Consider the following 25,240-nt stretch of genomic DNA (forward strand, 5'->3'; position numbering starts at 1 on the left):
GCGGAGGGAGGGGGGCACGAAAACAGAAAGAAAATCAACTACCCCCAGCACAGTGTCTAGTTCTTACCCTTAAAACATAACAAAGTCCAATGAAACCGACAAGTTCTAGCAAAAGGAAGGAACACCGGCCTTGACATCAACTTTAACGTAAGGCCACACGAGTCACAGAGAAGGCAATTTGTCACTTTAGATCCTCCAAAACACATCTGGCTGGCTGCTGTGCTCACTGAAGAAATTTTTCTTTCCCTCTCACAGAAGGAAGAGCATAGATAGAGCCAGTGGTTGTGATGCTGGCAAAGAGAAGATAAGGGAATGCCTGTCAAATTACGCTGTCCCATGTTTCACTTAACAGTGCATTTAAGCTCCTTCCATAGGCTGTGCTAGCATTTGAAGCCAGAAGGATGTTTTTTGCACAGAGCACTTCATGTGTGGGTTCATCCAGATCACTATTCCAGCTTCAAGGATAGTAGGCAGAAAGTGAAGGACATGTTTTTTTTGATAAGCTAGTTTTATCGAAGATCTGAAAGACTGTCATTCAAGTGGGAAACCAACCTTGGTGGAGCCTTGGTGGAGGAGTGGGCTAATGCCTCCTTAAGTAACACCAGCTGCCTGCAATTAGTGCAGGTTCAAGTCCCACCAGGCTCAAGGTTGACTCAGCCTTCCATCCTTCCGAGGTAGGTAAAATGAGGACCCAGATTGTTGGGGGCAATAAGCTGACTTTGTAATAATGCTGCTTGGGGGTGTGGGTGAAAGCCCTAATAAGCAGGCATATACATAGAATGAAGGCTATTGCTAAGCTTGTAAGCCGCCCTGAGTCTTCAGAGAAGGGCGGGACATAAATGGAATTAAAAGGGAAAAAAATAAAAAACTGCCAATGAAAATTTTTGAGAGAGAGAGAGACAGAGACAGAGAGAGCCATAGTTCTAATCCTACATTGTTTTCGAACCCATGGACTTTGTTGTACAGAAGCCAGTCATTTTTCAACAGGAGGAGGTGGTTGACATGTTGCACTGTTCCTGAAACTGTCTGCTCTGGTCTGATCTTAGTTCCTCCACCTTCCTAGTTCTCCCTATCAGAAATCAGTCAGATGAAGGGATTATTATAGTCGGATGGAGTGGTTGAGATTAGCTCTCAGAAGTACTAAAAATGGATGTAGCTGTCAAAATCGGGGCCATTCTAAATGAGAAGGGTTCCTCAAACGGCAGCTCTCTCTGCCGGACTAATAAATCTTATTCAATGGGATTTTTTTTTTTTTTTGGTTTTAGGAGATAACTGACACTGAGCAACGAAAGTGGAACATTAGTAGGTTCCCAGCCTATCTGTCCAGCAGAGAGGCCTGTGCTTAGTACAGAACAGCTGCTGAGGTAGCGGCAACCATTGCTGAATTTTGGCTCATGATAATATAAGAGTTTAGTGGCTGTGGCAGATTCTGTTCCAACTGCTGGGCAAAGAAGTTTATTATCTCTGTTAACTGGTCCAACCGGCTCACTGCTGATTTCTACTACTGAAGCAAGGCACTGGTGACTCAATGCATTGACAAAGCAGTTGCAAGCAGATCTGTGGTAGATAATAATAGAATAGAATAGAATAGAATAGAATAGAATAGAATAGAATAGAATAGAATAGAATAGAATAGAATAGAATAGAATAGAATAGAATAGAATAGAATAGAATAGAGCTGGAAGGGACCTCGGAGGTCTTCTAGTCCATCCCCCTGCTCAAGCAGGAGAACCTATACCGTCTCAGACAAGTGACTGTCTAGCGGCTAGCCTCTTCTTAAAAATCTCCAGTGACGGAGCGTCCACAATTTCTGAAGGCAGACTGTTAAAAACTGGTTAATTGTCCTCACTGTCAGGAAGTTTCGCCTTAATTTACCCTTGGAGTCAGAGCACAGCTTTCCTCTTATATAAAGTAAGTACCAGTAGACTGTGGGACTTCATACAGTCACAATAATGAAGTCCTCAGTCCAAAAACTGACTCAAACTAACTGGAACAAGCTGACTGCTGACTTCAAGAACGCCTCACGGCTGGCTTTTATTGCAGACATGAAAGAAGTCACACAAAGAACATCAGTTGGCAGGAATCAAGACATGTGTGCACGCGTCTTGGTTTGTGTCTGTATGTGTGTTTGTGTGTGTATGAAAAGGGGGAGAGAGAGCTACTGACTAACCTATGGTTGAAATCCTAGAGCTTTTTCTTTCACCATTTCTAAAACAATGATTTTTAGGCATACTTTTCAATGCCCTGAAAGTTCATATCTGCCCAGTTGTTTGTTTAATTTTAATGTCTGTTCTGACCAGGGCTTTTTTCCTCATAGAACGCTCAGAACGGAGTTCCGGCACCTTTTTTGGGTGGAACCTTGTAGGGTAGGCAAGGCGGGTTGTATGACATGTGTGAGTTCCGGTACCTCTTTCTTTTACAAAAAAAGCACTGGTTCTGACAACTTTGTTTCTTATTATAATATATACTTTTGTAAATTGCAGCTCATTTCATTAGATACATCTTGTTTTTTTCCTGCAATAGATCAACATAGCTATTTTCTTGAAAATTAAGTTAAAATTACTAAGTTAAAAGCCTTATAGAGTGGGCAAATAATCTTAGAACACGTGACAAAACACCTGCTTCTTATTAATATGGAGGTAAGAGAGGTTAACCAAAGGGGTAACTGAGCTCTCATTAGTATTATTAAACAAAGAATTTGAGGTGGTGGCATTATCTAGGCAAAAATGGATATAAATGCAAACGTCAATCAAAAGTAAAAAAATATGGTCCTGAGGCTTTGAAAACATTGCTGATCTAAAAGGCATCTTCTGTTGATTGAAACTAATAAAGGCAGAATCTGTTAAGAGACACCCCATTTGGGAATATTTTAATGATATTCCTATGCTCATCAGTAAGATAACAAAATACCTACTATGATCATGATTCACTATGAAATGAAAATTAACCTGAAATAAACTTATTAAAAAACTGTTTTATATGGTATCAACTTATTTATATGGTATATAACTGTTTTATATGGTATCAACTTATCCTTCCGAGGTAGGTAAAATGAGGACCCAGATTGTTGGGGGCAATTAAGCTGACTTTGTAATAATGCCGCTTGGGGGGGGGGTGAAAGCCCTAATAAGCAGGCATATACATAGGATGAAGGCTACTGCTAAGCTTGTAAGCCGCCCTGAGTCTTCGGAGAAGGGCGGGATATAAATGGAATTAAAATAAAATAAATAAAAAATTATAAAAGCATATCCATCTCAGTACATAGGAATAGCTACATTGGTTACATCAGACAGCAAGACTCTACTAGCAATTATGATATATTAAATTTTCTTAGTACCTGATTTACATCACAACGCAGATAAGAATGTAGTTTATTTAAATAAAATCTGCCCAGCTTGCAAATTCAAAATTACTGTACCTCATAAAAGTACTTTACAACATATAAATATAAGTATTACTTCGGTAACCTTCAACAAATTATTGCTCTTTAAAATTTTATTTCTTGCTATTGCCATTAGTGGCTTTACATAGCTAACAGCTATTCACATACAATAATAATTGTCAAAATGTAACTAACAAAACTTTTTAAAAAAACACTTCATAAGAACTTTTTAAAACAGGAAGTTTTAAGCCAGTTGAGCGTTAGCTTCAAAATCCAGCACCAAATTCCACCATGGAGGAAAAACAGATTTTAGCTGCTGCTGTTAAGCAGATGTGTGGTGCCCCATTGAAGAACTCAATGTTAGATCACATGAATGTAGACATTCTTGCAAAACAAGGCCCAAATTACAGAAGTCTTCCCACATCATAATAAGTGATTAGTATTCCTTTTTCAGACGGCCCCGGTTAGACTGGATAAAACTTTTTTTAGGAATTTAGATAGGAGTACTAGTAGATTCATTTGGAAGGGCAAGAAACCCCGAATTAGATTAAAAATGATGCAGAAACTGAAAGAACAAGGTGGATTTGGAGTTCCAAATTGGCAATACTACTATAATTCAGCGATCCTGGTATGGGTTCGCGAATGGGTCACATTGGCGCGTAAACGTTTGTTGGCAACTAAAGGTCATGATCTCCAGCAGGGGTGGCACGCCCACCTATGGTGGGAACGAGGTAGACTCCCAGAATATTTTACTAGGCATTACTTACGTGGAGTTTTAATTGAGACCTGGGCCGGAATTAGGAAAATACATTATAATAAAGTGCCACTTTGGACCTCACCCCTGGAAGCTGTGATTTATCCGACACTATACAATTTTGAGAAAAAGTTGACCTACAAAGAGATATTAGATTCAAATGGGAATTTAAAAACAAAGTTATTACTTCAGGAACAAGGGCTAAATTTTGATTGGTGGATTTATATGCAAATTAGTAGCAAATACATGAAGGACAGACAGAGGCCCGGAATTTGCCGAGAGCTCCATACCTTGGATAGGATTTTGTTGGGAGAGGATGATAAGATCTTATCTAAATGTTATAAATTTTTTATGGTTATGGAAGAAGATGAAGAAGACGCGAAGACTTTGGTCCATGCCTGGATGAGAGATTTAGGTTGTTCAATAGATACTGAGAGGTGGAGCAAAATTTGGATTAAGAACATTAAATTAACTCGGTCAATCGCATATAAAGAAAATATATATAAAATGGCATATCGTTGGCATTTGCCGCTGGCCAGGCTAGCCAAAATGTTCCCGGGAACATCCTCAACTTGTTGGAAGTGTGGTGTCAAAGAAGGCACATATTTCCACCAATGGTGGACCTGTCGAGAGGCTATTAAATTCTGGAAGAATATTCAGAAATGGCTAAGTGAGATGTTGGGGTACCATATACAATTGTGTCCTGAGGTATTCTTATTGGGGATAAGACCACAAAATATAAACAGAACGGCGTGGTACCTGTTGCTACATATTACCACTGCTGCAAGATTGGCGTGGGCCTGCCCAATATTGGAAGATGGATGTTAGCCCACCCGACCAAATAGTAATACAGAAAATAATGAACTGTGCGGAATCAGATCGGCTTACTATGATGTTGAGGGGACGAGGGGGACACAGATTACTATTTATCTTGGAATCAATGGTATAATTGGATGTTAAAAAGAGCTTTTAATTGAACTATTCTTCTTTTCTTTATGGTTGTTTTTCTTATATGTAACGGGACAATATTATTTTTCCTCGCACTGTGATGTAGACTGCTATTGATTTAATGTTTGTTCGGTTTATAAATAAAAAAAATAAGTAAGTAAACTGTTCCTGGAAACTACTGTAACCAGTAACCAGTGTAATCAATCCAGGGATGTGACATCTTACCAAGCACTATTCCCCACCCGTCCTAACTATTACATTTAAAGGTTGGGTTTTATCAGAATAAAAAGGGACGCAGTGGCTCAGTGGGTTAGGAACGCTGAGCTTGTCGATCAGAAGGTCGGCAGTTTGGCGGGTCGAATCCCGAGTGCCGCGTAACAGAGTGAGCACCTGTTACTCGTCCCAGCTTCTGCCAACCTAGCAGTTCGAAAGCATGTAAAAATGCAAGTAGAAAAATAAGGACCACTACGGTGGGAAGGTAACAGCGTTCCATGCGCCTTTGGCATCTAGTCATGCGGCCACATGACCACAGAGACGTCCTCGGACAAGCACTGGCTCTTTGGCTATGAAACGGAGATGAGCACCAGCCCCTAGAGTTGGAAATGACTATCTTGCATGTGCGGGGGAACCTTTACCTTTATTATCAGAATACTAATGGCACTTAGTACAAAATCCATGCACAATTCTTCTCATTTCCTAAATAATAATGCCCCTCACAGAATAATTCCCAAAGGGCCAAGCAAAATTCACCATTATCTAAATGAATAAAAAGGCATCTATAAGCAGTGCCATGTCTATTTTCTGCAAGCGTCTAAAAAAAATACTATTGTCACGGTTCCGATAAATGAGACAGTTCAAACAAAATGCAAGGCTGTCTCTTATATTGTCATTGCAAAAAACATGTCAACGTTTGCAGCGTTGACAACTATAATTGACAGAATAAAAAAAACATTTAAGAAATCCAAGATGACAACAGGATCATATTTCCCCTATCTCTTTCTTAGTATGGATCATCCAGTCAAACTGGAACAGAGCCTAAATCTAGTTTGAACTCCTGGAGTTCCTGGAAAACAGCATTAGTGTTTTCTCCGCCAGCTAGGCTAAATAGGAATTACCAGACATTTGTTTACACTCATATTGTAGAATGCATTCTAAGAACTCAAACCTTGTGCTAAGGTTATGGTTCAACTCAATTATTAGACAATGATTAACATTTCTTTCCACCTGGTTATTGGATAAACGTTGGATTGCATTCTATCAGCCTCCATGCATAATAAGACTAACCCAACAACATCAACTGTGGGTTCATCCGTTTCTCCTGTTATTTGTTTGTATTCTACCATTATTAATTTCATAAATAACTCAAGTCAACAAACAAACACCTTCCTTCTCCTATTTTCCCTCAACAACCACCCTGTGAGGTGAGTTGGGCTAAAAGAGAATGACTGGGCTAAGGTGGGACTACAACTCAACAGTTTCCCGATTTCTAGCCTGGTGTCTTAAATCTCTAGACCAAATTTTAATTTTAAGACACCCTACTTATTTTCAGGGGAACGTCAGCCTAACACAACACATTCCATTAGACTGATATTTCTACTGGAGAAGCTGCTGTGAGTAGATCATGGCCTGTGTTTGAGTGCCTGCTTTTCCAGTAGTTGCAAGCACTTACTCTAAATCAGGGGTCCTCAAACGTGGCCACTTTAAGACTTGTGGTCTTCACCTCCCAGAATTCCCCAGCCAGCTGGCTGGGAAATTCTAGGAGTTGAAGTCCACAAGTCTTAAGGTGGCCACGTTTGAGGACCCCTGCTCTAAATGGAATGGAGTCAACAAGCAAAGTGGAGTCACTGCAAAGTATTAACTTCAGCAACCTACTCACAGCTCCAATTACTATGTAACAAGGAGACCAAAGAGATTAATTTGTCTAATGTTTCATAACAGTTGTCATGCACAAAGCCTCAGTCACTAATAAGATCGTGCAAGGCTCATCAGCCCATCAATCCCACAACTGGAGGTCAAATATTGCAAACAGGGCCCAACTAGCAAGCAGATGCAGGAAGCAAAAGCATGGGAACCAGAAGCAGGAACTCTCAAGCAGCATGGGATTAATTTATTCACTGGACTAGAAGGCCATCCAACTCCACAAGACTCTGGAATTAGTACCCCTAGTTAAGAGTTAGCAGCAGCAAGTGAAGATCACCCCCTTCATGTAAGGGCAGCAATTTTACTAGGTTAGATCCAAGCAAACAATAAGGGGCACACTGCTAAGGTAGCAGAATTCGTATCAACAGGGCTATAGGGAGAAGTTCTGTTTCCTTACAATCTTATGAACCTCCTGCATTGCCTGTTCCACTGGTTGAAAGCTTATCTATTCAGGAAACTCTTGCAGTGTTAACCCACTGGTTCTGGTCCTGCCTGAGGGGCAAGGGACAGAGAATGTCTTTCAGGGGTCTTCAAACTTGGCCCTTTTATGACTTGTGGACTTCAACTCCCAGAATTCCTCAGCCAAGCATGCCTGGCTGATGAATTCTGGGAGTTGAGTCCACAAGTCATGAAAGGGCCAAGTTTGAAGACCCCTGGTCTACTTCCTCTTCTACATGAGAACTTTTCAGATATCCGGAGTCTACTTTCCACAGCTCCTCAAGATTCTCTTCTGCAGGCTAAATATACCTAGAGCAGGGGTCCCCGACCCCTGGTCCGTGGACTGGCACCAGGCCACGGCATGCCAGAAACCAGTCCACGCAAACACGCAAAGCCCCATTCACTGGATGCAGGCAGCACATGAAACCACGGCCCCTCTGGTCCTTGGGAAAACTTCTCTCCACAGAACCCGCTCCCTGGTGCCCAAAAGGTTGGGGGCCTCTGAACCTAGAGAGCCTAAGGCCTAGAAATCAGGAGCTAATCCCACCTTAGGCATGAAAGCCAGTGGGGTGACTTTGGGCAATTCATTCTCTCTCAGTCTAACCCACCTCACAGGGTTGTTGTTACGGGGAAAGTAGGAAGAAGTAAAAGAAAATCAGGATAGGATTAAATATCTTAATAAATAAAAATGCCCAGGTCATTTTACAATTTCTCTTAAGACTGGGTTACCAATAATGTCACCACCTTGGAAGCCATCCTATGAATTCACTCACTTCTCTCTGTCCTTTTTGGTATTCAGAACCAGGCACATTATTCCAAACGGTGTCTCACCAGGACAAAGCAAAGTTAATTCAGTTAATTACTAGTTACTTTGCTCTTTTTTCATAGCAAACTATGAATGACAGCAAGTCATCTATTGTTTTCTTCCTTAAATTAGTGTTTGTTGTTAATGTTAGAATATCTAAACGTATGTTTAGTTGAAAATAAATCCACTGATTTTAATGAAACTTCAATTTAGGAGTGAACTGTAAATCAATTTCTCATATTAAAATATGAACAAAGTAAAGGCCAAGTTCGAATACAGGCTGTACAAAGTACAAAGACTATCTTTTGGTTCATTAAATCAATCAAAAATCACAGCTCTAAGACAACAGGTAAATGGTCAAGGTTGGAAAAGAATGCAGTTATGACTGTAGTAAAAGCTACGAGATGTATTAGAAATATACATGCAGTATTTACCAATTCTCATTGAAAATGGAATCCTGAAAGTTTTGGTACTTAACAATATAGTCTAATATATAAGTCATTTACCTATAAGTGCACTTATTAGATGGTATGCCTAAATAAGTCTACACAAATTGCAGCCATATCTGGAGATTTTAAGTGAATGCAAAGGCATTATCTTAAAGTTTTAAAGAAAATCTACTTTAATTTTATATTGGTATTAGCTTTATAGGTTACTATTTTGCCCAACAAATTATTTTCACAATTTTTAAACAATGATTTGCAAGCGGCATGGGCAGCAAACTACTCATAAATACTGTATTCCACCACTTTAACAAATGCAAGCTTCCAAGCAATCCAATCCATACCATGACGCTAGAGACCCAGGCAAACACCCCAATAAAAAAAACGTGCCAACAGTTGGACGCAATATATTTTCACCGTCAAAGCGCTACACGAAACACCCTGGCCAAGAGTGAGAATTTTGTAAGGCTAGAATAACACGCAGCATGGGAGGGGCCAAAATTCTTTATTATGGGGTGGGGATTCCCCACCGTAAACAGGGATTTCCTCAGCACGTGTGCAGGATTTCCCTGAATCACTGAAGAGAACAAGGTAGCCATTTATAGAGGTCAATTACGTGCATGCAAAGAACATGGAACATGTCTTGGGGTTTTCCCACTCGCTAGGTCTATGACTCCACAATATTTAAACATTTTCAGTTCGGCCCTCACTTACTGATGAACATGCCTTTTAAGATTACTTACCAGTTTCAGACCACAATCGCCCAAAACATGTCAACTTTACGGAAGAGGAGATTGCTTTTACTGAACATAGCAAAAGGAACATGAACACAATTATCCAACCTTCGGTATTAAGATAAGGGCAGCCTGAAAAGAAGTTCAATTTTTTCAGAACCGAGGCATCATTTCCAGGGCTGCCCCTAATCATATTTACTCAGCAGTCATTCTGAATGAATTCAGCCGGGTTTACTCCACTGTAACCCCATCTTTAGCCCAGCAGCCTTTATGGAACAATAAGGAATATCAACAGCAGCTCGATTTTTAACTGGCGGTTTGTACGTCCAGTGTCAGATGGGGCACCATATCCCAGGGAAACAAGAGACATGTAGTGAGCTTTTTTTTTTACATTTAGCTAAAAATACCAACATCTGGCAAGTCGGGCTAAAAGCCAGAGCCGTTTCCCTATAAAAAATGCAATTAATAAAAGCAAGCCATAGGGTTTTCTTTCGGGTTATTATTATTTTTTTGTTTTTTGTTTTTTTTTTTACCTTTGGAACTCTTCGCTTCCTTCTCTGAGGCCTTTTGTTTTCAGTTAGCACCTAAAGAAAGACATCAAATGGCAAAATCAACCCGGGTGAACAAGCCAAATCAAGTCAACAAAACCAATTTTCCCCCTTTCTCGGAAGACTTTCCCCGGGCACACACCACCACGCAAGGACTTCCCCCGCGACTTTAAAAAAAAAAAAGGGGGGGGGACCCAGCAAGTCAGCCGCACGCACCACCACGGGGGAAAAAAAAAGAGGGTTAACCAGGGAAGAGGGTTTTTTTTTTTTGGAGGGGGGGAGAAATAAACCACCTTTCCCCCAGCTCAAAGTCGGGCTGAGGAAAGCTCGGCATTCTTCAGAGCGAAAGCCACAGGGTAGCCATCTTGCTTCCTCCTGCAGAAAAACCCCGTGCAGTGTGTGCACTTCTTCAGCGCGCTTTGGCAAAATTACGCTCATGGTGCTTCACAGCCCACAAGCGGCGGCGGCGGCGGCGGCGGCGACCGCTCGGAGAGCGCAGCGAAACCTGCCTGCCAACGCTAGGGACGTGCTAGGCATGCCTAGCCATTATTATTACGCACGCACACACACGCGCGCGCGCCCGCACACGCGCGCCCATAAGAAAAAGGGAGTGGGGCGTGAGGGGAGAGAAGGGGGGGGAGGAGGAGGAGGAGGAGGAGGGAAAGGACCTCCGGGAAAGGCCGAGGCAACGACAAAAGCCAGGCGAGCCGTCGTCCAAAGCGCTGGCTCGGCTTTCCGCCCCCCCCCCCACCCAACAAAGGGGCTCCTATGTGGGCTTTGCGCGCAGTCGGGAGTGGACGGCAGGGCCGGGCGCAAGCTACGACATGGACTCTCCCCTCGCCCGCGGATCCGACCGGAGGAGGGAAAGCGAGGCAGCGGGGAGGGGGGGGAGAAGTAGCGGAGGTGGAAGCAGAAGGCGACTCCCGAGGCGGAAGCCGAGTGTTATCGTTGTAATTTATTTATTTTTCCCCAAAAAAATAAATAAATAAAAAGCAAACTGTTGCGAGGTGACCAGGAGAAGCCCCCCCCCCACTCCGTCCCCCGTCTTCGGCTGCGGCGTCTGACGCGAAGGTCGAAAGGGCGCCCGGGGAGAGGCTCCGATTGCCCCCCCCCCTCAGAAGCCGCCTCCCCCCGGCCGCATTTTGACTTTATAAGGCGAGGGCTGCACCGCCGTCGTGTTTCCGGCGCGGGTGAGGCGAGGACAGCACCGGCGGGGGGGGGGCTCCTCCTCGGCCGGCCGGCCGGCAGCACGCGCTCCCTCCGGAGCCGCGCCTCCAGGTTAACGGAAGAGCGCGGCGCCCGGGGAGAGCAAGCCGCTTGAGGGCTCAACAGGTTCCCGGGCCTCGGCTGGGTTCTCACGACACGTTTACCCGCAGCTAACCTGGATACGGGTTGAATGGACGAACTCGCTTCCCCGGGCTGCCTCTCCCGCTCCGAGAGGGAGTGGAGCCCACCGGCTGGGTTAGCGTTAACCGGCGAGGCTAAACTAACTTTGTGACTCGCTGACTGTGTTGTCCCTCAGCCAGCAGCCTCGCAAAGCGATCCAAGACAGGGTCGGCGATGTCAGGGCAGGCTCGGGAAGAGCTCCCAGAGAAGAGACCTCTTTGTTATTTAGTTGCTACGTTGTGGTTTTAGAAGGATACGGCCGTACACTTTTCATTGGCAACAATTCTCCGCCTACGACAAACTTCTTGCAAAGGAATAAAAGTGAGACTTGGAATAAAGACTTAATACCGAGCGTGGGATTTATTAGCCAAGCCCTAAAAAAAAAAGGACGAACGGTCATCAGTTCAATTAACTTCCAAAGCTTTTGTGGTTTAAAGAAAATGTCACATTACACATCAGCTTTTCCCATTGTGGTCCCCCTTCAAATAAGGCTGCCCTTTGCAATCCACTGCAACTGAATAATCTTATCACACCCAAGGTCAGAAGATGCATTCGCATACAATCACAAATCAGCTATTTACATTTTAGCCTAATGTGCTGGGCAGTCCGGACTAATCTGGGGGTTATTTTTTGAATGTTTTGTGCAAACCAATTGCATAAATATTTACAGTCTATTACCTAAGTGGCACTGAAGCTTTCATAAATAAATCATTTCAAAAATACATTCTGTAAGACAACTTCCATAACTGCAGGTCCCAGAATCTGGTCTTTTCAAGCTCTGGTACTGTGTATTCTTATCAGACAAACATAAGCATGACAATCTTGGACTGCGTTTAATACAACACTGAATTAACTACAACTGGCTCTATTCATATACCACACTAAACTATAATCTGTGGTTTATGATACTATGATTGGGTTCATATTAACCACTGCTTTAAATCATGGCAGACTGTGCCTAGTGTGAGATCCAAGCCTTAAGAGTAGTGTAAATCAAGACCACAGCAAGCCCCTCAATTATGGTTTCCATCCCTAGTTTATTGTAAATTATCCTACCTGAACAATGGCTCTACGTATTATGCAAACCTCAGTGGGAAGGTAAACATATGATTAACCTCTCTTTTGGGATTCTAAATAAAGACACTGAAAAAAGGTATTGGCTGAAAAACAGGGTTGCACTACTGTTCTTATTTTTCAACTCTTGTAGTCTTGCAAGAGGTAAAACAGACATGCCAAGTAGGGGTGGGAGGCAATTCAGCCTTCCACCTGCTTGTAGAGTGGCACTACCTGACCACTACATGATATTTAATGGCAAATTCCCATCCTCCTAAAAACCCCAATCTGGTTTGCCCAATCATGGCAAAGATTGCTAGTTAATGGCTGACAATGAAGGTGAGAACCATTACTAATTATGGCTGTCATTATACTGGGCAGCACAACCAAAGGCAAAACCTGCCAAGTCTAACAGGTCAGGTTAAGATACTCAATCCCAGGTCAAAAGTGCCAAAATAGATAGCTGATACATACTTCAAAATATTTTTTGTTTGTTTATAGCAGTAGCTACACACCCAGAATCAAATACTAATATTTATTCAAAAAGAATAAGGATGCATAATCTCGACTACATGTTGCAAGATTATCTTATTCTGGGGAGAAGAATGTCTAGAAGACATTTTAAATCTGTCTGCAGAAGGCTTGGGAGTTTGTGACATCTGGTAAATTGCTTGAATATTTCTTACAAAGCAAAAAAGCACTTCATAAATTATGCTCTTCCTAAACCAAAACCATTTGCAAGTTGGCAGGAAGCATGTACATAGAACATGAAGGAAGTGCTGAAGTACATTTTGCTGCAGATAAATATACATCTCTCTCTCTCTCTCTCTCACACACACACACACACACACATTCACACGCACACATTGGTTATTAGGCTTATTAGTCCCCAATTACCAAAGTAACTTAATGGTTTACAATAAAAATTGTAGAACTGTAGTTAAATACTGGCATATTAAAACCCTCTTTCAAAAAATTTTTAATATTTTTTTCATAAGGTAGTAAAGAGCCAAAAGAACATTCACAGAACTGGAAGGCTACAGAGAAGGCTACTCAAATTATCTCCATAAATGTTGTGTGTATGTGAGGACTATATTAATTAAATTTTTTGAATCAAGGTACCTCAAATGGGCTAACTTACAGAATCCGTCAAAAATCCAGGATCCGTGATTCTCGTGGAATTGAAATTTGACAGACTTTATGAAATATTTTATGACATAAAATTATCATTAAAATCTTTTATACAAAATATTATGAGACATTTCCTGTGGTCAACTGCTGATGTTTGCTCTATAGTTGAAGATGGACTATTTTCAAAGCAGATACTACTCTGAATATCTCAATTTTTAAAAACTTTTCCAGTGAAGGAAGCACACTGGATGCTTTGCCTTTGTTGACGACATTGAGGAATCTGGTAATGAAATAACTCTGAAATAATGACCCTAAGGGTCACAGGTTGTCTAGTCTTATCTAAATTCAATCTCAATTTACAAAATTATTCTGCAGGCACACATTCAAGAGAGCCCCAGACTTAACTAACATTAAATTTATCATCACCCACCTTCAGATCTTTTAATAGATTCCTAATTTTATATAAGCACTATAAGCTCCTGAAGACAGAATTGAGCCTTCAGGGATACCATTTTGAAGAACTGTCTCAAAATGACATCATCGAAAGTCTACCTTATATTTCAAAACAGCACTTCCTATTCCAAAATCTCTCTGATGATCCACAAAGAATCTATTATTGCTGGGATCCAAACTTGCTGATTCAGATTTACAACCTGAAATGTAGCAAACTGCTTGGCTGTTTTAAAATTTATGCCCCAGCCCCTCAAAAAAATAACAAGCTTTTTGTAAAAAAAAAAAAGAAAAGGCACAATATAGCATTCATTCATTCATTAATCATTCATTCATTTTTGTTATAAGTAAATTGAAAATTTATGCAACCCAATCTTATGCATACTTTCTTAATGATCAGGTCTTTCTTTAACAGGATTTGTTTTCAACCATGTAAAGGATTACAGCTTTAGGGGGAAAGTCAATATCATTGATGGGATTTCATCTGACGGTGAACAAAACCAGGATGGTTTTCTCCAAAGCCTTCAAATGCAGGTGGAGCCCATTTAGGAGACCAAAATATTTGGGCGTGGAGAGAGAAGGGTAAAGGGTCATACTAGATGACTCCAATTATCACACTTGAATCTGCTCTTAGCATGGAAAAAAAAATCTTAGAAAAACCTTACACCAGTCATGTCAAACTGCCGGCCCGGAGGCATCATACTACAGTAAAACCGCGCCCACCCCATTGCCGGCAAGGGGGAAAAAGTTGCCTGACGTCCGAGTTTGACATGTCTGCGCTTACACTATAAAAAGCCAAAAGCCACACTGAAGACAATGAAACCTATTTTCAAGTAAATGTGTTAGGCTGCACGGTTAATCTAGTTTGACAAATCACACTGAAAGCCTTGAGGTTTTGACACATGCTGTTCATGCAAGTGTCAAGTATCAAATAATGTGCATATTAGTGCAGCCAAAGGCAGCCCAAACCTTTCTGCACAGTGTGTCAGGCTATCCCAGGTTGCAATGGAAGTGTGACTTTCAAGGTTTTTAAAAAATGTATTTATAATTTTTAAAAACTGCTTCAGTCTATAAATTCTCTAAGCCAAAAGAACTTATAATCTCCCGGTTTCTAGCCTGATGCCTTAACCACTATACCAAAATGGCTCAGTAAACACACAGTCATATGAAAATTAAATATTAACAATTTCATAACAACATGTGGCACATTCCCGACAATCAGGATCCAGAGTATTTATTTCAATGGCCTTAAGAGCCATGCACGGATAATAATTTTACCAACAGAATTAGACTGAACAAAGTGCATTCCTGATGCACTTAAAAGAAATGGAAACAATATTAAATTAAGCAGTACCATATATTCAAGTTGCAAAATTCTTTTCTCCCTATCAAAAGGAAATGAATCTTGAAGCGAAGCAACTAGAAAGAAGTTAAAAGAATAGGAGGCCGTTTATTAGAGGGAAAAGAAATAATATATGAAGAAAAGGGTGAAGCACCAAAACCCCACTCTGCAATGAGATTAAAAAAATAATAATCAAAGAAACACGGAAAAAGACAGGCAGAAATGCTAAATTTCCTCCTTTTCTGGAAGTGGATCCTGTTAGAGTCGCTTTAATTCCTTGTTCTAATTGTTTCCCATTTTAAACTCCCATCATTCTTAGCAACTTGGGTAGAGATTTGTTAAATAGTCAAAACAAATAAGCAATAGCACTTAGACTTTGATACCATTTCACAGTGCTTTACAGCCCTCTCTAAGTGATTTACAGAGAATCAGCCTATTGCCCCCAACAATCTGAGTCCTCATTTTACCGACCTCGGAAGGATGGAAGGCTGAGTCAACCTTGAGCTGGTCAGGATCCTGGCTGTGGGCACAATTAACCTGCAATACTGCATTCTAACCACAGCACCACCATGGCTCATATAAGAACAGATAATATATGTAGCTGCGAATGCTTTATGGCAGTGTTTCTCAACCTTAGCAAGTTTAAATGGATGGACTTCAACTCCCAGAATTCCCCACCTCGTACTGCCTGGGGAATTCTGGGAGTTCTAGTGCACCCATCTTAAAAACCTGTCAAGGTTGAGGAGCCCTAGTTTTTGGACCCCATCTATGGATTGCTTTTGATCTTTGAAGCTGACCTTCTAGATCAGACATGTCAAACACAAGGCCTGGGGGGCCGGATCCGGCCCACAAAGTGGTTTCATGTGGCCCGCGAAGCCATCCTGGAAACAGTGAGGGAACGGCCCCCACTGCCTTGGCCCTGGCCCAGAGACCCTCCTTCTGCCAGAGACCCTCAGATCTGTCCCACTCCTGCCCAGGTCCCCATAGGCACCCTTGATGCGAACGATGTAGAGCTGGCCACGCCCACCCAGTAGGCCATAGGCACTCTAGCCACGCCCCCTGGCCACGCCCCCCAGGGCAACCGCAATGCTGATGCGGCCCTCAATGAAATTGAGTTTGACACCCCTGTTCTAGATTCTTCTCTTCTTCTCCATTAGGAAAAAGGAACGATTTGAACAGCTAAACATTTCTCCTTACCTCACCCACTTCATTTCTAGATAGTTTCAATGCAATGGCATATTAGTTCAATATACCAAGCTTAGATCAGTATTACCCCAGGAATGAACACCTCTTAGTTGTTTCACACCTGACCAAGCCAACAATCCACTCACTCAGCCTTTCCTCTGCAGCTTGAAATAGTCCCAGAAGGACCAGATTTGGTGAGTAATTGGAGAAGAATCTACCAATCTGGTAGAGTGGGTTAAGGTGTTGGCTTAGAAACCAGGAGACTAGGAGTTCTAGTTCCACTTTAGGTATGAAAAACCAGCCTGGTGATTTTTGGGTCAGTTCCTCTCTCTCAGCCCAATTCCACTCACAAGGTTGTAGTTATTGGGAAAACAGAAGGAGGAAGACCTCTTAAGCACATTTGCCACCTTCAGTTTTGGGAAAAAAAAGAGTCAGGATAAAAATCTTTAAAAAAAAGAAAAACCCAGAGCTGTAGGCTAGAATGGAAAATCAAAACACCATCCCAGAAGACACAGTGGCAGATTCTTCCATAACGCTGCTGTAAAAACTACATGTAGTCAACAGAAACTGAAGGCAAACGGAGCGTCTCCATTTCTGAATCCAAACTAAAATTTGGTTTCAGACTGTGGCTACGTTACTCTTTACTATGACCCAACTCTGATCTGGACACAGACAACATAACTGTACAAAGAACAATACAGCTTAGAATGATGTGCACAGACTCGTTTTTACATGAAGGGCTGTAAAACATTCGCTGAGGCCTCCAAATGGACAACCCCCAATTGTATTCCCCAAAAATTAGGGCAACTGAGAATGGAAGAGAATGACCCAGGTCTACAATGCACCAAAGTCATTGGGGAAGACAGAGTCCTAATCTTCTTTACCTGCAACTTCATTTACTATGGAGTTCTTCTGCTTTCTGAACAACTGATGTGTACTGATTTAGTTGGGTAATGAAACATCATCAGGCAAACAGCCAAGCTCAAACAGTACCAAGGACTTTTAGTTCAACCCCGAGCTACAGATGTTCTCTTCCACTGCAAACTCATTTACGTGAAACGTTTGAATATGTCCTTTTGAAGTCAAGCCACCTCAAGGCACTTTATAAGGCAAAATGTAAGCAATAATATAAAATAGGGAAATAAAAAGACAGCTCATAAGTTTTAAAATAAATACAGCAGTTGACATTAAGGAATTAAAAATGGATATCCACTTGTTTTAGCATTATCCAAGTTCATCCTACAAGTACCGCGTGTTTCCCTGAAAGTAAGACCTACCCCGTAAATAAGCCCCAGCTTGATTTTTGGAGGTGGGTATAATATAAGCCCTACCCCAGAAGTAAGCCCTAGTTAAGACCCGCCCACTTCTTCCCTTTCACTCCCCTTCCGATTCAGACTGCTGGTGCTATCGGCCACCTGGCCCCCTTTGCAGCTCTGCCCACAGCCACCGAAGCAGCAGGCAGAACCCCGGAGGGTTGGGGAGGGTGCTGAAGTGAGTGGGCGTCCTACTGCAGCGCCCATGCCAGCTGCACCTTCCCCACCAGAGCCGGAATGCCACTGCATTTCAGTAGCTGCTGGCCTTCCCTCCGTTGGGCTTGGGCAGCTGCTGGAGAGACGGGCCCGTTTCAGCTCCTGGCGCCTTTAGGGGATTTGCCTTGGCACCTGCGTTCCAGCTCTGTCGCATTTCTCCGCCTCTACAGAGCGGGAGAGCTTGCCACAACACTGCCCAGATGCCCTCACTTACCCCAAGCATTTCTTTGCTAACCTGATTTCCAGCTCCGTCACATTTCTCCACTGCATTTCACCATCGCATTTCTCCATCTTTTGCAGGGAAACAAAAGACGTTTATGGGACTAAAAAAAAAGTTCAATCAGACCTTCCAACTTCTTGCAAAAAAAAAAAAAGATATCGCAAAGTTGGAAGGTCTGATTAAAAATTTTTTTTAGCCGCACAAAGTTCTTTTGTTTCCTACAAAAGATGGAGAAATGCAATGGAGAAACGGAAGGCAGCTGGAAATCAAGTTAGCAAAGAAATGCTTGGGGGAAGCGAGGGCATCTGAAAATAAGACATAGTGCCTCTTTTGGAGGCAAAAAAATAAAATAAAAATAAGACCAGGTCTTATTTTCAGGGAAACACAGTAGATTATTTACATAGAATAATGCACAATTAAGTTTTATTTTCACTTATAGTGCAGTATTCTTTTTCCACAAATATTAATCCTCCCCATAAATGTAATTGACAAGATGGACAAGTAAGTAAACTCTGGAACAATCTTGCCAGGAAATCAAAACACAGTGCTTTACTGGTAACAATGCTTCTACAAGGTTTTAAAATAAAAAATAGAAGATCACCTCAATCTGATTTATAACAAGATTCCCAAATCCAGAATCTGTTTACACCTCTGGCCACAGATAATTTCATATTGATTGATATAAGTATTATGCTAAACATCTTTGCAATAAACTTGTAGATTGGGATGAGTCAGAAGATATGATTGCCAAAGAGCAGTTTGATTTCAGAGCCAGGCATCTGATTATAGTTGATGCTCCATTTTGTAGCATCTAGTAGAAAAGTATTGCTTAAAGGTGGATCCACGTTATATGTGCTACTTTCAATGAATTTAAGCTTGCATTTGATTTTATCTCTAGATCAAGGATGTGGTGCAAACTTAAAAAAATCCACCGAGATTGACGCATGCGATTGTTGATGAGTAAACTGTATAAAAATTCTAGCTTAAAAATTTGTTGCAGTGTGCAGGGACATTACACCAGAGAAATGTCTGTGAAAAGGTGGAGTTGCATTGTTTAATTTGTATATTAATTCTGTAGTGACTTGGTTAAACAGCTTCATATAACACTCTCCAAAACTAGTGAATAAACACACTGCGACACTTTTGTATGTGATTAATGCAGTACTGTTCTCTTATACATCCATTGGTTTAAAAGGAACTCCACGCATATCAGTTGAATGCTGTCAAGATGAAACATTCGAATTGTATTATTCCAAAACTAAGATCCTGCTGTTTGCTTGGCAGCTCAAGGGACATCTGATAGATAGAGCAAGTTAAAATCCTAAATATTGGGGGATAGTATATCACACCTAAGTGTTGGGGCCATTAATATTATACTGTCCAAAATGCCACCAAATCAGGCATAACTCTGTGATCTTGCCTTTATTCCGGAGAGACACTATTTATACCAGCTGTCCTTAAAAAGGTTTTCTTGGCAGAGACTTAGTTGCACAGCTTTTACAGTATTTGAGGGGTGTTTAGGATCATACAGCTGTTGTCTCTCTCTCTTGAGAATTTTAGGTATTATTTTTCAATAGTGTGAAGTGTGCCCAATATATAATCCTTCACTTTGAGGCAACTAAAATTACAGTGACCAGTATCTGGCTGTGTATGCTTTTATGCTGGTTAATGTTCTTCCGTGAGAGTCTGAGATCCTTAATCCCTGTGGATAATTTTTAATCAGTTGAAGAAGATCAGTTCACCAAAACATAGAGAGTTACGGCATCTCATGGGATATATTATTGATAATAGGTTACAAAAAGTTGGTGAATAATATAAACAGAATGTGAAGGATGTAGAAAAGCAAAATTAAACTCTATAATAATGAAAACAATAAGAGGGGAAGGAGATGATTTATAGTTTGGGGATTTTCAGAGAATCAAGAAATAGGGAAAAGCAAATCAGAGCCATCAAGATCATGGCACTGTTTAAAGGATATTGTTTAAGGATGCAGTGCATATTTCTTCCCACCCCTATGTGGAGAAGGGATAATTTAATGCTTGTTAGGTGTGTTAAATCTGTCAAAGGAAAAACATGCCTATTTTCTTTCATTTTCCACCAAAACTTTGCAGAAAATCCTATCATACCATAATCTGGCATCACCAAAACTGGGCAATACAATTTTGGAAGCATCCACAACACTGGAGGTATGGACTGAAGTAAAGCCATTTTCACCTATTCTTGCAATTTTAATCTTAATATTTTTCCTTTTGGTATTTTTCCCCCTGTCCATTCCCTTAATTTAGGACCAAAATCACATACGGTACTCCTGGAGGTTACCGAAGAAACCAGAAAGTTGTCTTACCTTATAAGACATATTGTCTTATAAGAATATATGGCTTGTTCTACCTTGTTAACACATTTGATAAAACAATCTAATGCAGTGCTTCTTAATCTTGACAACTTGAAGATGTGTGGACATCAACTCCCAGAATTCCCTAGCCAATATGCTGGCTTCAGAATTCTAGGAGTTGAAGTCCGCACATCTTCAAGTTGCCAAGCCTGAAAAAATACCAATCTAATGTGAGTGGGTATCCTATATACTTAATATCAGACACTGATATCATGAGGCAACATAAACTATGTTTTCAGCAGGATGAGCTTGGGTGGACTTGATTCAGTTTTACTATGCTGAAAACACCGCATGAATCTTTGCATTTTATAATGTCTATAACTTCTCAGTTTGTAACCGGTAATAACACTAGCATTAATTCTACACCAACTACAATTCTACAACTGTAACCGTAAACCACTTGTTTATGACACTCAGGATATTAGGAAAGATGAGGGCAACCATTCACAAACTACTTCAAGGGAGTGACATATAATTCAGGACAGACAAGCCTGAACCACAGATAGTGTGTATGCCACTCTTACAGCCTGGTTCTCAGACTGTTCAATCCTAAATTTGTATTATTTCATTCCCTTGGCTTCAATAAAATTTTGCACAAGAAAATAAGATGTCCGTGAGCAACAAGGCATACTGACTAGTGTGGATAATCTTGCGTGGACAAGATTTCTGGAAGATGCAGAATCTTTAAGATGCATTCTAAATTCATATCAGCTCATAAAATTAGCTAGGAAAAAGCCTTCTCTTTGAAAGAGTGTAAGACTCCAAAACCCCTTCTGTAAGTAAAAAGATATGTTCTTCATATATAAGGAACCTTTATTTGAATTAAATTTGTATTTTTCATTACGGACTTTAATAAGACAACATATATAGGAAGTCCTTGACTTACGAGCACAATTGAGCCCAAATTTCTGTTGTTAAGTGAGACATTTGTTAAGTGAGTTTTGCCCCATTTAACAACTTTTCTTGCCACAGTTGTTCAGTGAATGACTGTGGTTGATAAGTTAGTAACCTGGTTGTTAAGTGAATCTGCCTTCCCCAATGACTTTGCTTGTCAGAAGATCGTAAAAGGGGATCACGTGACCCCGGGACACTGAAACTGTCATAAATGTGAGCCAGTTGCCAAGCATCTGAATTTTGACCACATGATTCTGGGGATGCTACAAAGGTTGCAACTCTGAAAAACGGTCATAAGTCACATTTTTCAGTCCTGTTGTAACTTTGAAGGTTCACTAAACGAATTGTTGTAAATCAAGGATTACCTGTATAAGCACTTGGACTCAAATCACTTTCACAGTATTGACCACTGGCCATGTTTTTTTCTAGTTTGCCTGATGCAAACTGGCATCTTTGAAGTGACCCCTGATATTCTTCAGGGATATACTGCGTTTCACAAAAACTGTGCTTTACAATCCCAGTCAGGAAGAATTGTTGAAATTATAATCTCATGTAACAAAATGTAACAGGAGGTAGCACCTACAGAGTCTTGTAAATCTACTGTATCCAGATTGATTGTTTGCTGAATTGGCTGTGGTGAAATTGTCTTTATGTCTTATTGCAGTTTATGATATTTTAACAGTAACAGTATAAGAGTTGGAAGGAACCTTGAAGGTCTTCTAGTCCAGCCCCCTGCTCAAGCAGGAGATCCTATATACCACTCCAGACAAGTGGCTGCCCAGTCTCTTCTTAAAAGCCTCCAGTGATGGAACACCCACAATTTCTGGAGGCAAGCTGTTCCACTGGTCAATTGTTCTCACTATCAGGAAATTTCTCCTTAGTTCTAGGTTGGATGAGTCCTTGATCAGTTTCCATCTGTTACTTCTTATCATGCCCTTAGGTCAGGCAAGTCAATTGTCGGCAATGGGATGGGCACGGTTTTGGTGTGATCCATCCGGGCTCTGGGCCGGCATTTTGACATGCCTGCCTTAGGTGCTTTGGAGAAAAGATCAATCCTGCCTTCTCCATGGCAGCCATTCAAACACTGGAATATTGCTATTAAGTCACACCTTGTCCTTCCCTTCATTCGACTAGACCAGGGGTAGGCAACCTCGGCTCTTTTATGACTCATGGACTTCAACTCCCAGAATTCCTGAGCCAGCTTGGCTGGCTCAGGAATTCTGGGAGTTGAAGTCCATGAGTCATAAAAGAGCCGAGGTTGCCTACCCTGGACTAGACACACCCAGTTCATGCAACCATTAATCGTATGTTTTCTCCTCCAGTCTCCTAAACATTTTTGCTGCTCTTCTCTGCACTCTTTCTGGAGTCTCAACATCTTTTTTCCTAACATCACGACCAAAACTGGACATAGTATTCCAGGTTGGTATTAACCCTTCACGTGATCTTGATACTATCCCTATTTTACGTTTCTAGAGTTACTTATTTAAGAGAAGTGGCTATATAAATTATGTAGAGTAAATAAATGTGTTATTTTAATTGTACAGCACTCTCAGCCATACGTTATGTGAGTGACAGTGTAAGTTGAATGAATGAATGAATGCATGAATGAATTTTGGTTTAGCGTAACATCAAATGCACTCTAAGTGGTATAATACTCTTGACGGTCCTACAGCTGATCCACACTTTACAGCAAAGATTATTCTTTTCCATCAATTCAATCTGAATTGATGAATTCAATCTGACAGACCCCTAGCCTTGCGTTACCACAAGTCTCCTTTGAATACTGCCCAAGACACTAATAGCATCTATCATGTTGAAGGAAGCTCAAAATCAAACGAGTCTACATTTCCTATCGGCTAAATAGCCTACTCAAGTGCAAGGAGGAAAAAAAATAGTTCCTCAGCTGAGACATAGAAAGAGTAACATCAATATAGGAGCATATTTTTTTCCAGCAAAATACTTCAGATTAAATTTAAACCACATCAAGGTTCAGGGAGGCTCCCAGTCTTTCAGGCTCCTAGATCAGCTGTGGAACCTCTTTTGATATACAGGATTGACCCTCAGGGAACAGAAAAATTCAAGGTTCTGTTTGGCAAAGGTAAAATAAATTAGAAATGGAAACTAAAACCAGCTTCCCTTCTAAATTATTGTCTGGGCTAAATGCTTCCTGCTGGTCTGGCCAATTTGCTTATAGCTCCATCATCTGGCTAAACTCAGAGGCAGCCTGGATCCCTGCTTGACATCTCTTGAGATGTCCCAGGCTTGCAATATGCCACAGAATCGCATCTGATTCCCTCTTAAAGGAGCCCAAACGTATATTAAACCCCTCCTGTTTGAAGAGAGCTATTTTTACTGTAATAAACTACAACATTACATTGCTCCTCTTCAGAAAAAAAGAATCAGCAATGACATATATTTCCCTCCCCCTTTTCAGGATTTTTATACATCTTTTATACATTTCACTGTTTTGAGAGTTATAACAGCAATGAAGATGGCATAAAAACCAAATAAATCATTCTGTTCTGGTTACAAATCATATGGTATCTTATTGTTTTACTTTTTTATTTTATTTTTTTAAAATCTGGTGACTAAATTATCATGATGCCAGATGACCAGGTTGTTAATTAAGGGAAATAATCAAGGAGGAGGTGGGTTGTTTTTTTTAGCATAGAGTAATATTCAAAGGTGGGAAACATCTGCCTTTCCAGGTGTTGCTGATCACGGGGGGGGGGGGGGAGCCAATGGTGCAGTAAGCTGAACTTGTAGTCCAGCAACATATGGAAAGCTCTAGATCAGCGTTTCCCAACCTTAGGAACTTGAAGATGCGTGGACTTCAACTCCCAGCTATGCTGGCTGGGGAATTCTGGGAGTTGAAGTCCACGCATCTTCAAGTTCCTAAGGTTGGGAAACGCTGCTCTAGATTTCCCACCCTTGAATTGGTTACAGCAATACAGTAGAAAAGTTGCATTTCTGGGTATAACAGAAAATGTAGACTAAGGCGAGAGGAGAAAAAAAAAGTACCGTATGAATAGCTGTCACCTTACAATCATTCATTTACTATTGGAAAATACAAAGGCACTGAAAAAAAAATAACATAACTATTATTCATACTTATAACCATTATGATCTCCATGGGCACACGATCAAAATTTGGAGGCTTGGCAACTGGCATGCATTTATGACAGTTACAGTGTCCAAGGGTCACGTCATCAAGTTTTGCGTCCTTCTGACAAGCGAAGTCAATGGGGAAGCCAGAGTCACTTAACAATCCTGTAACAGACTTAACAATGATTCACTTACGACGACGACAAGAAAGTTCATAAAAAGGGGCAAAATTCTCTTAACTGTGTCGCTTAGCAACAGAAATTTTGGACTCAATTGCGGTCGTAGGTTGAGGACTACCTGCAATTCCAACAGGATAGATCAGGCATGTCAAACTGCTGGCCTGCGGGCCGGATGCGTCACGGCAAAAACCACGCCCACCCCATTGCCGGCAATGGGGAAAAAGTCCTGTGACGTTGCGGGTTTGACATGCCTGGGATAGATAGTAAAAGGAAGCGTAACAGGGCGATTCTTTCCACTTACTCTGGAGCTACAGACTTGACAAATGGAGCCCTGCTCTAAAAGACTACAGGAGAACGGTTGTAAGACAAAATGTAAAAGGAAACAGAAAAGCAGTTTTGAAA

The 25,240-nt window shown here is 41.2% G+C and overlaps 1 protein-coding gene across 1 annotated transcript in view; it reads right to left on the bottom strand.

Moving 5' to 3' along the window:
• The window catches only part of TET1 (tet methylcytosine dioxygenase 1), a 100,952-nt gene that overhangs the window by 65,576 nt on the left and 10,136 nt on the right, over positions 1–25,240 (bottom strand). Inside the window, exon 3 of the mRNA XM_083363469.1 lies at positions 9,958–10,008. Coding sequence (XP_083219595.1) covers positions 9,958–10,008 — 51 coding nt within the window. The remainder of the gene's footprint in view (positions 1–9,957; positions 10,009–25,240) is intronic.

This window comes from Vipera ursinii (genome assembly GCF_947247035.1).
Source record: "Vipera ursinii genome assembly, chromosome: 5".
Lineage (NCBI taxonomy): Eukaryota > Metazoa > Chordata > Lepidosauria > Squamata > Viperidae > Vipera > Vipera ursinii.